Source organism: Petaurus breviceps, unplaced genomic scaffold (assembly GCF_028583685.1).
Source record: "Petaurus breviceps papuanus isolate PSGF00001 unplaced genomic scaffold, PetGlider_PUasm1.0 90750, whole genome shotgun sequence".
NCBI classification, from domain to species: domain Eukaryota; kingdom Metazoa; phylum Chordata; class Mammalia; order Diprotodontia; family Petauridae; genus Petaurus; species Petaurus breviceps.
Window position 1 is genome coordinate 13,297,637 of NW_027187335.1, and position 16,354 is coordinate 13,313,990.

The 16,354-nt window shown below is 40.7% G+C and overlaps 1 protein-coding gene across 2 annotated transcripts; it reads left to right on the plus strand.

Annotated features, from left to right (window-relative positions):
- The first annotated feature begins 5,232 nt into the window (after positions 1–5,232).
- Positions 5,233–16,149, plus strand: LOC138146014 (keratin, type I cuticular Ha4-like). Of its 2 annotated transcripts, none has more exons than XM_069067743.1 (7): positions 5,233–5,763; positions 8,013–8,095; positions 10,782–10,932; positions 12,206–12,367; positions 12,456–12,689; positions 14,253–14,473; positions 15,742–16,149. In XM_069067743.1, the coding sequence occupies exons 1-7, from the start codon at positions 5,248–5,250 to the stop codon at positions 15,878–15,880; spliced, it is 1,506 nt and encodes a 501-aa protein (XP_068923844.1). In that variant the 5' UTR covers positions 5,233–5,247; the 3' UTR covers positions 15,881–16,149. The 2 variants fall into 2 exon arrangements, with proteins under 2 accessions (XP_068923844.1, XP_068923845.1); XM_069067744.1 differs by having other exon boundaries at positions 12,456–12,581.
- Positions 16,150–16,354: the final 205 nt, after the last annotated feature.

Here is a 16,354-nt window from a genome sequence, read left to right on the forward strand (position 1 = left end):
GAAAAGTCTATCAGCATTTCCCTGACCATCATACTCCTTCAGATTTGTATGAGACCGTCTAGATCCCTGTACCTAAACATCTCAAGAATGGACTGACTTCTTAAAAAAATAAGTCTGTCTTAGAATAAGGCTAGGAATGAAGCAGCTAGGTGATGCAATATATAGAGTGCCAGGCCTGGAGTCAGAAAGACTTAAATCCACATTCAACCTCAGACATTTACTAGCTGTGTGACCTTGGACAAGTCACTTAACTCAGTTTCCTCAGTCTTCCAGGATTGTCATGAGGATTAAATGAGAAAATATTTGTAAAGTACTTAGCACACTGCTTGGTGCATAGCAGGTGTCATATAAGTGTATATCCCGTAATCATCCCTTCCTCTTCCTAGACCAACAATTTGTTTTCAATTTGGCTCCCTCAATAGTAAAAAACCATTACCATATGCTATTATAACACCTCATTATAATGCCTCAGCCATTGTTTAGGGAAACATTATTTGTGGTGATTTGAAAACTGACTCTATAGATTCTTGGGCCCTCATCTCCTCAGGAGCCACAGCTACTGATAACCCCCAAAGCCCTTGACCCAAAATCCTTGGTGCTGTCAGATGGTTTAACATTAAGAAAAGGTCTGGTTTTATCAATGGAAATAACATGAAAAAAGATGCTTTACCATCTGTCTTACCTTGCCCTCCAAGGATCAGGGAACTTTCCATCTGACCTAATTTTACTGAAACCTTCTATTTATGTTGTCACCCCCCCCCCAACACACACACACACACCTCCCACCCCCATTTGAGTGTGAGCTCCTTGAGAGCTGGAACTATCTTATACTTTCTATCTGTATCTTCAACACAGAACATGGTCAACATTTAATAAATTATTTTTTCTTCCTTCCTTCCTTCCTTCCTTCCTTCCTTCCTTCCTTCCTTCCTTCTTTCCTTCCTTCCTTCCTTCCTTCCTTCCTTCCTCCCTCCTTCCCTCCCACCCTAGAGACTGAGCCAGTAGTTTGCCAAACTCTTTCCAACTGTTTTCTTAAGTGCAAGCTTGCTTTAAGGAAAGGCAGTGCCCCGGAAGCATTGACACCTAATGATGACTCTTCAGCTGCAAAAAGTGTGAAGTCCAGGAGCTTTCTTGAGTCAACCCCTATTGGATCTGGTGTCCCAGAACAATCCTTCCCCATATGAAAAGGCACAGATGTAATTGCTCTGTATTTATACGAAAAACTTATTCTCAAGGGCTGGGTCATGTTGGGTAATAAACCTCCCAGTGCATTTGAAGTCTGAGGGAACACCCTCAGTTAACAAGAACCCTCCCTGAATGGGAGATTAGGAAAGGACATCCATTTCAAAGGCAGAACTTTCTCCCAAGGAGATCAAAGTCTGGGGCATTTATTCCTCTCACCCCAAGGGAGGAAGGCCTGGGTTACTTCTGACAGGTGAGACCAGCAGGGCTGGTCTGCCTTCTGAGGAAACTCAGGCCCAGAGAGATGGCTTCTAAAGCTACGGACCACTAAGTCACTGGGTTGTGGGAGAGGAAGCAATTTTTTAGGTGTATCAGAGGCTGATAGGATTTTGAGCTAGAGGGAACCTTAGAGGTCATCTATTTACATTAGAATCTCTTCTAGCTCCTCTGGATCAATGAAGTTCTAAATACTAGAACTGAAGATCCCATGTTGACTGTTTCTGCTTTTAGTCCATTTAGATCTAGGGTTTCTAATTTGGGGTCCATGGAAATTCCCAGGCATGCATGAACTTGGATAGGAAAAAAAACTATTTTATTTTCAATAACCTTTAAGTGAAATTTGACAATTCAAATATTTAAAAACATTACTTTAAAAAAGAGGCCTGCAGACATTAACAGACTGCCAAAGGGGTCCAAGATATTAAAAAGGTTCAGAACTTGATTGTCTCTGAACCTTCAAACCACAGTATACAGTTCCAGAGCTGGAATTGTTCTGCATCAATCCTTTAATTTTCTTTGGTTGTGAATTAATTAATTAATTCTACAAACTATGCAGAAAGAAACACATTTCTTTCAGTTTAATAAACATTTATGAAGTGGGTAGGAGCAGGCTACTATGTAACATATAATCAACGAGGACCATTGAAGAACAGTGGTAAAACATGTTATTGGGAAAGTGGACAAAAGGAAGATGAGATAGGCTGGTCATATGCTGAGGATGAGAGATAATAGTTGGGCTTTAGAATGCTATACTGGTACCCTAAGATGTCAGTGGGAAGTGAGGAAAGCCTCCTCCCTGCACATTGAGGGGAATATCCCCTCCTTTTCTTCTCTTACTCTAAATTGATAGGAAGAAGGAAGGAAACAAACATTTATTAAGTGCCTACTGTGTGCTAAGCACTTTACAATTATTATCTCATTTAATCCTCACAATAACCCTGGAGGTAGATGGTATTACTATCCCCATTTGGTTGAGGAAACTCAGGCAAGCAGGGGTTATGTGACTGGTTCACCATCAGATAGCTAGTAAGTGTTGAATTTGAACTCAGGTCTTCCTGATTTCAGTCCTGGGTGTTTTTTTCACTGCTTCATCTAGCTACACAGTAGGCTACCCTCAGGAGGTGGGGATACAAAGGCAAAAATGATAGTAGTCCCTGTTCTCAAGGAGCTTACATTCTTCTGGGGGCTACAATATTCAATTCACTTCAATTGAGTTCAATAATCTGTGTCCTCTGCCATACTAGGTGCTGTGAATATAAAAACAAAAATGAAAGTCTCTGCCCTCAAGCAGCTCACATTCTACCTCTTTGGATGGGGGTTGCAGTGGGAAGCTTTCTTTGGTTACTGTTAAAGATCAATATTTTACTAAATACCATGATTACTATATGTTTCTTAACCATTTGGTGACGATGTATACTGCTTCAGGTAGCAATCTTCCTTATCTACTTTCTTTTTGGACTCAAATAATTTTGACGGTTTGTCATCTTCCCTGTTCTCCTGCTTTTCCTTTATAAAGATGACAAAGAAAAATAAAAGTAGATTTTTCAGACCATGGTGTATGGTATTTAAATTGATCATCTCCTCAGTAGGCAGAAAAGCACATTTAAGAAGAAAACACAAAGCAATCAGTAATTCCTGAGGTTTTGTGCTTATAGAAGAATTGTGGTAGAGTGGAAGGAGAACTGACCTTAGAGTCAGGAAAACCTGGATTCCAATTCCACCTTTCTCACCTTTTGGCTGTGTGACCCTGTGCAAATTACTTAACTGTCTCAATGCTCTAGGCACCTCTTTAAAATTATAAGATGCTGTGATCTGGATTTTTAGGAATTTCCTTCTCTGCGAGTCCCCTAGATCAACAAAATCACAGGTCTAGTTGTTTTCCATGATCCCAAAGAGCATGGAGGACAGCCCATACCCATCATGGCCCTCAGTGGAGCTGAAGGTTTGAGGGGCAGATGATGATAGTCTGGGCTGCCCTTGGGTTTATCAGGTAATTTTCTCCCCTAGCTCTTGAAAGTCTGAATGCTGTTTCCTAGCATCATATATATTTAAAACTGATCAGCTACACTTGGACACACTGTACCTCGACTCCAACATAGTGATATCATTTTGGTCCTCTTTGAGAATGAAAGACAGCAACCAACCAATATTTAAAACTATAAGGTATCTTGGTGGGGGCAGGGTGGGGATAGGAGAAATCACCTAGTTCACCTCTCATTTTGCAGATAAAGAAACTGAGGCTTGGAGAAGTCTGATGATTTCTCAGAGATCCCATGGTGACAGAGATGAGATTCAAACCCAGGTCCTCTGAATTCAAATGCAACAATCTTTCCACTGCACCATCTTTCCTCTTTGTTCTTTAAATTTAATTTCCAGTCATTAGTTATTTATGTGATGTGGAGGAAGATGGTTAGGATTGGGAGTCAAAGTGTTTATTAAGCACCTACTATGTGCTAGGCACTGTTGCTAAGCACTGTGCTATAGTGCTAGACTCCATGCCACTCATTTACCTACCACTTTGGACAAATTGCTTCACTTTTCTGCGATTCAATTTCTTCATCTATCAGATGAGGTAGGTAGGCTGTCCTTTATGGGATCTCCCTTTGTGAAAGTCCCTTTCAGCCCTTATGATTCAGCCAGGATAACTCACTACATAAAAGGAGTAGTTTGTCTGTTCCCAGGTTTTGTTTATGGTTGGTTTGTGGTATGTGTGGGCTCATCAGTTCCTATTGCTTATTTATTCCCAGTGTTTGATTTATTTCTCTTTTTGTATCCTCTCCATCCTCATTTCTCTGATCTAACATAGCCAATTATTTCTGATTACTGTCTCTTAATGCAAAACCTTCCTTGTCCTAGAATTGAGTTCTGTTTGAATTTCATCTTTATCCTACTCCCACTTGGATTTGACTTGGATTCTTCATTGATGCCCCATAAGACTGCATTTGTTTATTGATCTGTTTGACCACAAATGAAACACACATTTCTCTTTGTCCCTATGCCTGGTACACTGCTATTCTATTCACTCTTTCTTTCTTTTTCTCTGGACACTAATGGGTCTTGGAGCATCTATGGTAAATTCAGCCCTTCAGGGGATAGATTCATTCCTAGGGTGTGTCTCCTTTGAGACCAAGTTAACAATCTTTGTTTCTACTCCTCATTTGAGTTCCCTCCTTTGGGGTTCTATTTGACCAGTGGTTTGCATGGAATGCTGAAGAACTGAGGACAAAGTTCAGATTTGGGGAACTTCTCAGCTCCTCTTTGGAGTCCCCTTTCCTTCCTGTTTCTTTTTCTTCATTCCCCAGATCTTTCTAAGCTTTTTTTCCTAAGGATTCCAGTGTAAGCCTGGGATCATCATCCCATGGGAATACACCCCACCTTCTCTGAGAGCCTACAAGTACAGATGAGTGGGTTGTTTAATCTGAAGGCAATGCCACACCCAGATAGACACTGGACAGTCATGCAGGGAAGCGGAGTTCATCTTCGGGCTTGGGTGATATGTCTTTGAAGAGATAACATGAAACATTTATTTCAGCAACAAATGCCAGTAATAGGGAGTCCCCAGGCAGTTAAATGGCCCTTTTATGAGATAGGGAACTGCTCGTGGGAGATGAAAAACTGACTAATAGGATGTTCTGATGACAATAGAAATGAGGATTAATAGGGGGAAACCTATTGTATTGCATACACCCACAACAGATAGTGTATAAAAGGTCTGAGAACAAGTCCAAATTCCATACTTGGGTAGCTTGACCTTGGCATCCAATAGAAGTACAATTTTCTAGGACCATGACTTCCAGCAGCCGTGGAAACAGCTCTTCTAGGGGTTCTCTGAAGAGCTGTCTGAAGCCTTCTGCCCGAAGAGCTGTTTCTATAGCTGGTCATTCTGGGACCTCTGTGCCCCAAAGCTACCCTTTCCCTAGCACTAGATCGATTCCCTGTCCAGCAAATAGCTATCAGTGCAGTGACAGTCTACTTCAGACCTTTGGGTCACCTTCAGACCAGTCAAGTCTCCGAACCTTGCCCAGATGCCACTCAATGAGTTCCCTCCCAGGGGTCCATAACAAGCCTGCTAATGTTGGTACCTGTAACTGGTTTGGTGAAGTTGCTCTCAACGGCAGCGAGAAGGAGACCATGCGGTTTTTGAATGATCGGCTGGCCAACTACCTGGAGAAGGTGAGGCGACTGGAGCGAGAGAAGGCAGAACTGGAGAGTAAAATCCAGGAATGGAGCCAATGCCAAATCCCCGACATATGCTCCAATTATACCTCTTATTTCAAGACCATTGATGAGCTTCAATGCAAGGTAAGGAGAGACTTGTGAGCTCCAGAATCAAGTGGGACAAAGAAAAGCTGTCAATAGGATGGGGCAGGGATCCTCTGGGCTGATGGGGGAAGGAGAAAGCAGCATTGTCTCTGACTCTCAAGTAGTGGATCTTCACTTTTTTTTTTTAATGTCATACACTCCTAGGTCTGGTGAAGGTTATGGACTCCTCAGAATCATGTTTTTAAATTTATAGAATAAAATACAGAGGACTACAAAGGAAACCAACTAAACAGGATGTCCCCAAAGTCTGAGTACAGTCTTGACCTTTGCACTAATAAGACTTTTGGGACATCTTGTATTGACAAGATAACAGTTACATATACATATATGTATATATATGTGTATATATATATATGCACACACATATGGTTGTTGTTGTTTAGTTGTTTGACTCTTTGTGTCTGTCTGACTCTGACCTCATTTGGGGTTTTCTTGGGAAAGATATTGGCGTGGTTTGTCATTTTCTTCTCCAACTTATTTTGAAGATGAGGAAACTGAGGCAAACAGGATTAAATGACTTGCTCAGGGTCACACAGCTAGTAAATGTTTGAGGCTTGATTTGAACTCACAAACATGGGTCTTCCTAATTCTAGGCCCATCATTCTATCCACTGTGCCACCTAACTGCCTTATGTATATGTATACATTTGTGCATATTTATATATTGCATATATGTGTATATATTTAGATGTATATATCTGTGTATGTATACATTTTATGCACAAACACATAAACATATGTCTGCACATATATACAATGCACATATACAATACATATGATATATGTACATACATACACACATATACAGACACACACATGTATATCTCCCCAAAGTTCACAATTTGCAGATTAAGAATTCATGTTCTAGAGTGATAACCACCCTTGGATACAATTTGAACAGGTGCAGTGAATAGAGTATCGGCCCTGGTGTCAGGAGGACCTGAGTTCAAATCCAGCCTCACACACTTAACACTTACTAGCTGTGTGACCGTGGGCAAGTCACTTAACCCCAATTGCCCTGCCTTCCCCCATCAAAAAATAAAAGAAAAGAAATTCAACTACACCAAACAAGCTTTTCCCTGTTCTTTTCTTAACTTCCAATCACAGGATCAATATTACATCTAGAAGAGACCTTTGAGATCATCTAGTCAGTCACCCTGCCCCTCCCCCCAATTTAGTCCTTGCTCTTTCCATTCATGGTGCCTTTTTAACAAGAGGAAATCACTCTAATGCATGCGTCTATTTTGTTATAATTGAAATCTCCCATTATTTAAGGCCATTATATCCATTCATTCAACAGATGCTTCCTGGGCACTTACTATCTGCACGTCATTTTGGGGAATACAAAGATATATGAGACATGTTCTATCTATCCTTAAATTTTCCTTGAGTATGTTATTTGGATCTTTGCTTTTCCCCATCACAGTCTACCTTGTAGCATATTTATTTATATGCTTATTGTGTTTTGCCCTCCCATCTGTATTAGAATATCAGTTCTTCTAGGGTTGAGAACTGGATAACTTTTTGTCTTTATGTCCCCAGTGGCTTGAGTGGTGCTTGGCACAGAATAGGTATAGGTAGGTGGTACAGTGGATAAAGTACTGGGCTTGGAAACAGGAAGACTCCTTTTCCAGAGTTCAAATCTAGCCTCAGACACTTAGTATCTGTGTGATCTTGGGCAAGTTACTTAACCCTGTTTTGCCTCAGTTTCCTCATCTGTAAAATGAGCTAGAGAAGGAAATGACAAACTGCTCCAGTATCTTCACAAAGAAAATCCTAAATGGGGTCCTGAAGAATTGGACATGACTGAAATGACACAACAACAAAGCTGTGTGACCCTGGACAAGTCACCTCTGTCTGTCTCAGTTTCCCCTTGTATAAAATGGGGCTAATAATAACACCTTATTCCCAGGATTGTTGTGAAGATAACATGAGATAATATTTGTAAAAACATTTTGCAAACCTTAAAGTATCATATAAATCACAGTAGCTATTATTATACTATTATCCCTCTCCTCTCTCAGCGTTACTTAATTCAGATGTAGGGAAAACCTTTGGGCCTGATTCATGACTAATAGTAGAAAAGCAAGGAATTAAAAAAAGTGGGACTGTCTAATTGGGAAAGAGATTTTCCTCTATTTATAGCATAGATTTGGATACCTCATTATGAGGGTTGGGAAAAATTTCCCAAAAAGCTTTATCTTCACATATAAAACCTCTCATTTCTAGCTCCTGTGCTCAAAGTCAGAGAACTCGAGGCTGACCATGCAGCTTGACAATGCTAAACTGGCTGCAGATGACTTCAAGACTAAGTAAGTCTGCCTGGAACAAGGCTGAGAATGAATAGTCGTTTGCTGAAACCCCTAGAGATAATTGTGTTTGTCCTTCATTCCTGAAGAGGACGGTGGCATCAGGAAGATTATGGCATGACTTGCAATTGATTTGGATATAAGTGAGGGAGGGCTGAGCAAGGTCATCAGCCTCACTTTCTCCTCCAGAGACATCTGGGTCCAGGGGCCAGATATCAATTGGGATGACTTGAGATGGCCCAGGATGCAATGGGAGACCCTTGCTTTGACACTCGTTAATCATGTGAATGTGGTAGTCATTTGATCTCTCCAAGTCTCAGTTTCCTTATTTGTAAAATGGAAATTATAACATTGGCACTACATGTATAGGAAAGTGCTTTGTAAAGTCCTATCAAATGTGAATGATTATTATTCACTATGAAATTTTTTTTGAAAACTAAATATGTATAAAAGGAAAGAAGGGAAGGAGGAAAGAAAAGAAGGGAGGTATAGAGGGAGGAAGATAGGAAGGGAAGAAGGAAGAAACAGAATTTCAAAAACTCATGCACATAACATCCTCAAAGGATATAATTTTTCTTATCAGGGAGTGAAAAATTATACTCAAGAAATTTTCTTGAGTAGGGCTATTTAAAAGATTTGTTGTTGAGTTAGTCATTTGTATTTGACTCTTCTATGGACCTGTGGGGTCTTCTTGGGAAAGATATTGGAGTGGTTTACCATTTCCTTCTTTAGTGGATCCTTTTGTCAGACAATCAGAGGTTAAGTGGCTTGCCCAGAGTCACACAGTTAGGAAGTGTCTGAGGCTGGATTTGAACTCAGGTATTTCTGACTCCAGGCCCAATGCTCTATCCACTGAATTATCACTTAAAACATAACAACTGATAAACTAAAAGGATCATAAATTTAAAACTGGAAGGAAATATAGAGCCCATCAGAACTGAATCTCTCACTTTATAGGAAGGGAAGGAGCAAACATTTATTAAACACCTATTATACACCAGGCTAAGTGCTTTACAAATGAAATTTCATTTGATCCTCACAGTTATCCTGGGAGGTAGGTGCTATTGTTATCCCATTTTGCAGCTGAGAAAACTGAGGCTAAGTGACTTGTTCAGTGTCAAACAGCTAGTAAATGTCTAAGGCAGGATTTGAACCCTGACTCTAAATCTGGTACTATATCTACTACTTCATGATGCCTCTTTAGAGACTTCAGAGGTCATTAAGTTCAACCCCTTAAGGAAACACGAAATTCTCTCTACAACATTCCCTAGTCACCATCAAGAAGACACCCCAGTGATGGGAAACTCATGAACTGCTTCTCAAGGCATCCTATTCTATTTTTGGATAGCTCGGTTTTTCCTATATCAATCTGAAATCTAACTCTCTGTAATTTCCGCCATTTACTTCTGATTCTGACCTCTGGAGTCAAGCAGAATAAGTTGTGTTCCATTTTCTCCTTATAGCTATTTGTATATTTAACAACAGGGCAGCCAAGTGATGGACAGAACACTGGGCTTGGAATCAGGAAGACTCGTCTTCCTGAATTCAAATTTGACCTCAGACACTTCCTAGCTGTGTGACCCTGGGCAAGTCACTTAACCCTGTTTGCCTTAGTTTCCTAACCTATAAAATGAGCTAGAGAAAGAAATGGCAAACCACTATAGCATCTTTGGCAAGAAAACTCTGAATGGGGTCATGGTGTGTTGCTCACGACTGAAAAATGACAGACAACAACAATAATACTTAAAGATTGCTCTTATGTCTATCCTATTTCTTTTCTTCTCCAGGCTAAACACTCCCAGTTCTTTCAGCCAATCTTGAGTCTGGTTAATCATCAAGTGAGTCAGTTAAAAAGTATTTATTTATTAAGTACTTTTTAGTGTCAGGCACTGTACTAAAGTCTGAGGTTACAAAGAAAGGCAAAGGACAATCCCTGCTCTCAAAGAGAGCTCATGTTCTAATGAGAGGAACAACCAATAAGTAACTGGCTATCTAGGAGAAGATGGAAGACAACCTGAGATGATAAGGCAGATGGTGTGTGTGTGTGTGTGTGTGTGTGTGTGTGTGTGTGTGTGATTGGGAATGAGCTCCTGTCGGAGGTGAGATTTGGGTTTAGTCTTAAAAGGATCCAGCTAAACTAGGATGTGGGGGGGGGAATGCATGGACAGTTCCAAACATTGGGGAGATCTGAGTACAAAGACTTTGATTCTGGAGATGGAATGTTGTGTGTATAGAACAGTAAATATAATAAAACCAATGTAGCTGGATCATAGAGTACATGGAAAGGAATAATGTGTAAGAGGACCAGGAAGTTAGAAAGGTGCCAGGTTATGAAGAACTTTAAGTGCCAAACATGAGTTTGTTATTGATTCTGGTGGTAACAAGAGCCCTTGTACTTTATAGAGTAGGGCAAGTTCCTTGGTATCAAGGGCCATACTTTATCCTTCTTGGTATTTCCCATCATTCCTGGACCACAGTAGAAGCTTGGTAAATATTTGTTGATTTATTTTTTAAAATTATTTTTTCTACTTTTAAAATATTTTTATTTAAAGTTTTGAATTCCAAGATTATTTTTTTAAATGAAGAAAACTTTTCCCCACACACAGTATAAAAGGTAGAGAATAAACCAAACAGTTATTTGGAGTGAATGGTTACTGCTCTGGATTCTGATCCATCTTTATGCATGTAGGTACAAGAGTGAGCTATACCTTCGAAAGCTGGTTGAAGGTGACATAAACAACCTTCACAGAAACTTGGAAACCCTAGCTAAGTGTGACCTGGAATCCCGGGTGGAGTCCCTGAAAGAGGAGATGCTGTGTTTAAAGAAAAACCACGAGCAGGTATAAGATATTCAAGAATGATACAAATTGAGAATGAATAGTCTAATTCAGCCTATGCAGTGCAGTCTAGCCCAGTTCCAATACAGTCTAATCCAATCTAGTCCAGTCCAGTTCAGTTCAGCCTGATTCAATCCAGTCAAATCCAATCCAATCCAGTCCAGTCCAGTCTAGTTCAATCCAATGCAGTCCAATGCACAAGCATTAATGAAGTACTCACTATGTATGAAACTCACTGCTAGGGGCTGGGACTACAAAGAAAAGATGTTAGGAGCTGGAGTTGATAGTTGTTTTCTCCAGCTCTAAGTTTATGGTAAAATAATTCTATTAGCTATGTATATGTATGCATGTGTCTTTCTTGAATCATAGCCTGCCCTTTCCCCCTCCCCCCAAACATCTCTATAGCTAGCTCCCTTTGGGCGGGGATCCTGCATAATTGTAGGCTTAGTTAATACAATTTATACTTAAGAAGATCAAGGCTGCCCATTACCCCTGCTCCCTAATAGAGTAAGGGAAAGCTTCCTACAGGAGGTGACACATGAGCTGAACCTTGAAGGAGGGTATGGATGTTAAGAAGAGGAGATGAGGAGGGCGTCCATTCCAGTTTGGGGGGCAGGGGTAATGGGCAGCCTGTGCAAAGGTTTGGAATGATGAAATGGAAGGTAGGACTGCTAGGAAGGGCAAGCTCTGCTTATTTGCTAAGGATGCAGGGACTGGTTTCCACAATGGGGATTCTTCCCTGCCCTCCCTCCTCCCTCCAAGTACGTGCACTTGGGCTCCAACTCCTACATCTTATAGAGGGAGAAACCAAAGTATTCTAGTGAAGAGAAATAATCTTTCTAAGATACCACAGCTAGTAAATGGCAGAGCTGGGATTTGGATCCAGATCTTCTGATTCCAAACCAGCTGCTCTTTCCATTGCACTGTGGCGTCTCCTTTGTTAGGGAGCCCTTGAGAACATCTAAGCTGACCCTCACCTTTTACAGATATGAAACTGAGGTCCAGAGAGTGAAAATGATTGTCCGAGGTCAGATTACTAATTAGTGACCAAGACAGTCTGATCTCTTGACTTCAAGTTCAGTGATCTGTGAAGAATAGGGAAATAAATGAATAGTGTGATTTTCATCATGCAGAGGAAAGTGATGCTGGAGAGAGGCTAGCCTTTTTTATGTGTTTAGAGAGGAAGTTCTACCTTACCTGCTAGGGAAATAAGCTGCTTCTGTGGGAATCTGTGAACTGTTGGATGAACCAGTGTCTGACCCTTTTGTCTTTCCAGGAAGTCCACAGCCTGCAATGCCAGCTGGGAGACAAGCTCCGCATTGAGTTGGACACGGACCCACCTGGGGATCTCAACCGAGTGCTGGGAGAGATAAGGTGCCAGTATGAGGCCATGGTGAAGACCAACCAGAATGATGTGGAGCAGTGGTTTATCGCTCAGGTGCGGGAAGTCCAGGGTCCAGGAGGCAGATGTCAGCTTCCTCCAGATACTCCTACTTAATTATCCTTGTGTTCCTTCTGTGTTTCAGAGTGAAGGCGTCAGTCTGCAGGCAATGTCCTGTTCAGAGGAGCTACAATGTTGCCAATCCGAGATCCTAGAGCTGAAACGCTCTGTAAATGCTCTGGAAGTTGAGCTGCAGGCTCAGCACAAAATGGTAGGTCTACCTTTAGCACTGGTTTGTTTTAATTTCTTAGAAAGGTTCAAAGAAGGTGGAAGGAAGCTCCCTGGGACAAAAGCCTGTGGCTATCTGGATGGATCCGAGGTAAAACTGTCTAAAGCACACGTCTTTTCTCCCTTCCTCCCTCAGGGTTGTTTTGTTTTGCATTTTTCTTTTGTGCAAATTAGTGATTTGGAACATTCCTTCTAGTGGTTAACCATTTGTAATTCTTTTGTTTATATCATTTGACTACTTATGTATTGGGAAATGACTTTCGGTTTTATCTATCTCTTTCTCTATCTCTACCTCTGTTTATATATCTTGAATACCAAACCCTTAGCAGAGAAATTTAATACAACGCTTTCCCCCCCACTACACTGCTTTCCTTCTTATCCTAGTTGCATTCGTTTTGTCTGTATAGAAGGTTTTCCTTTTCATGTAATCAAAGTCATCTATTTTATCTTTTGTGATTGCCTCTATCCTTTGGGTAAGAAAACATTTTCTACTTATTGTTGTGAGAAGTGTATGACCTACTTGCCTTCTAATTTTTTAACAGTATGATCTCAAATATGTGACCACATATCCATTTAGAATGTATTGTGTAATATGGTGTAAGATATTGGCATAAGAGGAGCAGCTAGGTGGTGCAGTGGATATAGTGCCTGACTCAGAGTTAGGAAGATTTATCTTCCTGAGGTCAAATCTTTATCTTGGGCAAGTCACTTAACCCTGTTTTCCTCAGTTTCCTCATCTGTAAAATGAGTTGGAGAAGGAAATGGCAAACCAATCTAGTATCTTTACTAAGAAAACCCCAAATAGGGTCACAAAGAGATAGACACAGCTGAAAAAATGACTGAAAATGGCATAAGACTAATTTCTGCCAGGTTAATTTCTAGTTCCCCCAAATAAGTTCCTTCAAATAGGGAATGCTTTCCTAAATAATTTATGTTTTCCACTTTATCAAACACTGGGTTATTGATTCCATTTATTCTATTGTTTGATTTTCCCTTATCTAGTCTGCTTTGTTAATTTTCCTTTTTTTATTTTTTAACCAAGATCAGATAATACAACTGTTATATTATAATATAGTTTGCAGTCTGGAAATGTTATTCCTTTTTCATTCTTACCTCTTTTCATAATTTCCCTTGATGTTCTAGATCTTTTGTTTTACCAGATAAATTTTGTTATTATTTTTATCAAGTTCTATAAAGCATCCCTTTGACAGTTTGATTGAAATAATTATTAAAATTATAAATTAATTTGGTGCTATTGTCATTTTTATCATATTGGTGCCACACTTTCTTCCATTTCTTTTTCCTTGTCACCACAGAAAGTCTACCTAGAATCCTCATTGGATCAGTTAGAGACTTTTCTAGACTACCTGTTTACTTTTAATTTTATTCTTACTTCTCATTTGTCGAGGCAGTGTAGCTTAATGGGTAGAATGCTGGGCTTGAGGTCAGGTTTCTTACCTTTGACATTTAGTAGTTGTGTGACTCTGGACAAATCATTTAATCTCTTTGGATCTCTAGTAAATTCCTAGGACTTATCTCTTCAGTTATAGATAGGCTATGATCTATGCTGGTGGAAGGTATTATCTTGCTGAGAGTCCCTCATGTTAGTGAAATCATAGATCCTTCACATATATTCACATACTTCTCATTTCAGAAAGATTGTTTGGAAAATTCATTAACTGAATCAGAGACTCGCTACAGCACGGAGCTGGCCCAGATGCAGTATCTGATCGGTAATGTGGAGGAGCAGTTGGCTGAGATCCGGGCTGACCTGGAGCGGCAGAACCAGGAGTACCAGGTGCTCCTGGATGTTAAAGCTCGGCTGGTGTGTGAGATCTCCACCTACAGAAATCTGCTGGAGAGGGAGGATAGCAAGTAAGGACTTTTTATTGGTGATTTCTGGCAAAGCCCTAGACATGCACTAGAATGTTGTTGGTTCATGCGTCAAGGCAGTGAGATTCATGTGAGACCTTCATCAAACTGAGAGGTGGGAAAGACCTTGGCTGACCAAGGGCCAGAACTTGATTCAGATCCGTCTCCAGTCATTCTGACCTACGTCTTACCACTGGACTTCTGTGACTCAGGAGGAGAGAGTGGGGCTGATGACTTTGCATAGATCTGCCTCACTTAGATCAGATTCACTTGCAAGTCATGACATCACCCTTCTGATGTCATTGGTCCTCTTTAGATCAGAGCTGAATGAGGGACCTCGGAGGCCATCTAGTTCAGCACTCTCATTTTATAAATGAGGGCAATGAAGCCCAGGGAGGTTGAGCGACAAGGTCAGATAGACAGTAAAGTGCCACAGGTGGGAATTGAATCACTGTTTTCCAACTCCATAATAAATCCTCATCCACTGTACCACACATCCTTTAGGATCACAGGTACCGTGTGAGTTTAGGGAAATGTTCTTGTTCAGTCATTTCAGTCATGTCCTACTCTTCCTGATCTCATTTGGGGAAGATATGAGTTCAAGTCCTGCCTGTGACACATACTGACTGAATGACCCTAGACAAGTCACTTAACTCTTTCATTTTCCTTACTTATAAAATGTGGATAATAATAGCACCTACCTCCTAGGGAGGTTATGAGAATCAAGTGAAATAATATTTGTAATGCACCAATTACAGTAAGCATTGGCATGCCTGATTAATGTAGCTGGCACACAGAAGGCACTTAATAAATGCTCACTTCATTTATCCTGAAATCTCAGCTCCAATCTTTCTTCCTAAATGCCTATTCTGTTCAAAGTATAGCAACCCCTGTTTCAGTCTTCCTCTGTGTCTCAATTCCTCCCCTTTTGGAAGTGGAAGGGGACAATTTATTCCTGCCATTATCCAGGGAGAAGACTTTCTCAGAAGTGGCACGTGCCAGGGCAATCTATCCTCTTCATTCTTTTCTTGAGAATGGTATTTTGAGAGTAGAAGGTGTAAATTGAGCTCCTGGACACTGTGCCTGGAATCTCAGGGTCATAGATTTAAAATTGGAGGGGACCAGTGAAATCACAGATCTAAGACCTATCCTTATCTTCCTTTGCATTGCATACAAGTTTTGTGCCTTGGATGATTCTTGGTTTCTCCTTTGAAGCATTTGGGATTTCCATGCCAATAGCTAAAAAATTCCTGTCTTTTTATCTCCCACAGGCTTCTTTGCAACCCATGTGCAACTTCCTCATGCCACACCCCAAAAGCTCCCTCTTTGAGCTCCTCTCCCTCCAGTCTCCCAAAAAGCCAAGGAGCTGGAATGGCCAGCAATAGAGCCTTCTCCCAGGGGAAGTTCTGATATTCCTGCCATCTCAGAAGAGAAAGAGCAAGAAGAGGAGAGAGAAAGATTCCTTCTGGGGTTACCATGGTAGAGCATACCCTACTAGTATGTGTCCTTTTCAAATGCTCCACAATGAATCTGTGCTCCCTCCATGTAACCCAACCTCAAAGTCAACCTATGTTTTGGCTTTTGAGGAGTTTTCTTTATGATGTTACCTTTCATCTTCCTGCTTCTGAGGTGAAACATCTCTCCTGCCTTTGACTAATAAACAACTATTGTTGCGTGTACATTGCGAGTGTTACTGATGTTGAGTTACTTTAGTGAGCTGGCCTGTGGCTATACCCATCAGAAGCTCTTCCAGAGCATGTTGGTAGTTACTATGATTAGAGCAGAATTCTTAGATCAATCCAGTCTTATCCAATCCAACAAGCCTTGATTAAGTATTTATTATGTACAGGATGAGAGGAATCATGGCATAGAAAATAACCTGAA

Coding starts and splice junctions, on each gene's coding strand:
- LOC138146014 (XM_069067743.1), top strand. CDS start 5,248: ATGACTTCCAGCAGCCGTGGAAACAGCTCTTCTAGGGGTTCTCTGAAG. Junction 12,690..14,252: donor GCTATCTGGATGGATCCGAG/GTAAAACTGTCT, acceptor TTCTCATTTCAG/AAAGATTGTTTGGAAAATTC. Junction 14,474..15,741: donor CTGGAGAGGGAGGATAGCAA/GTAAGGACTTTT, acceptor TATCTCCCACAG/GCTTCTTTGCAACCCATGTG.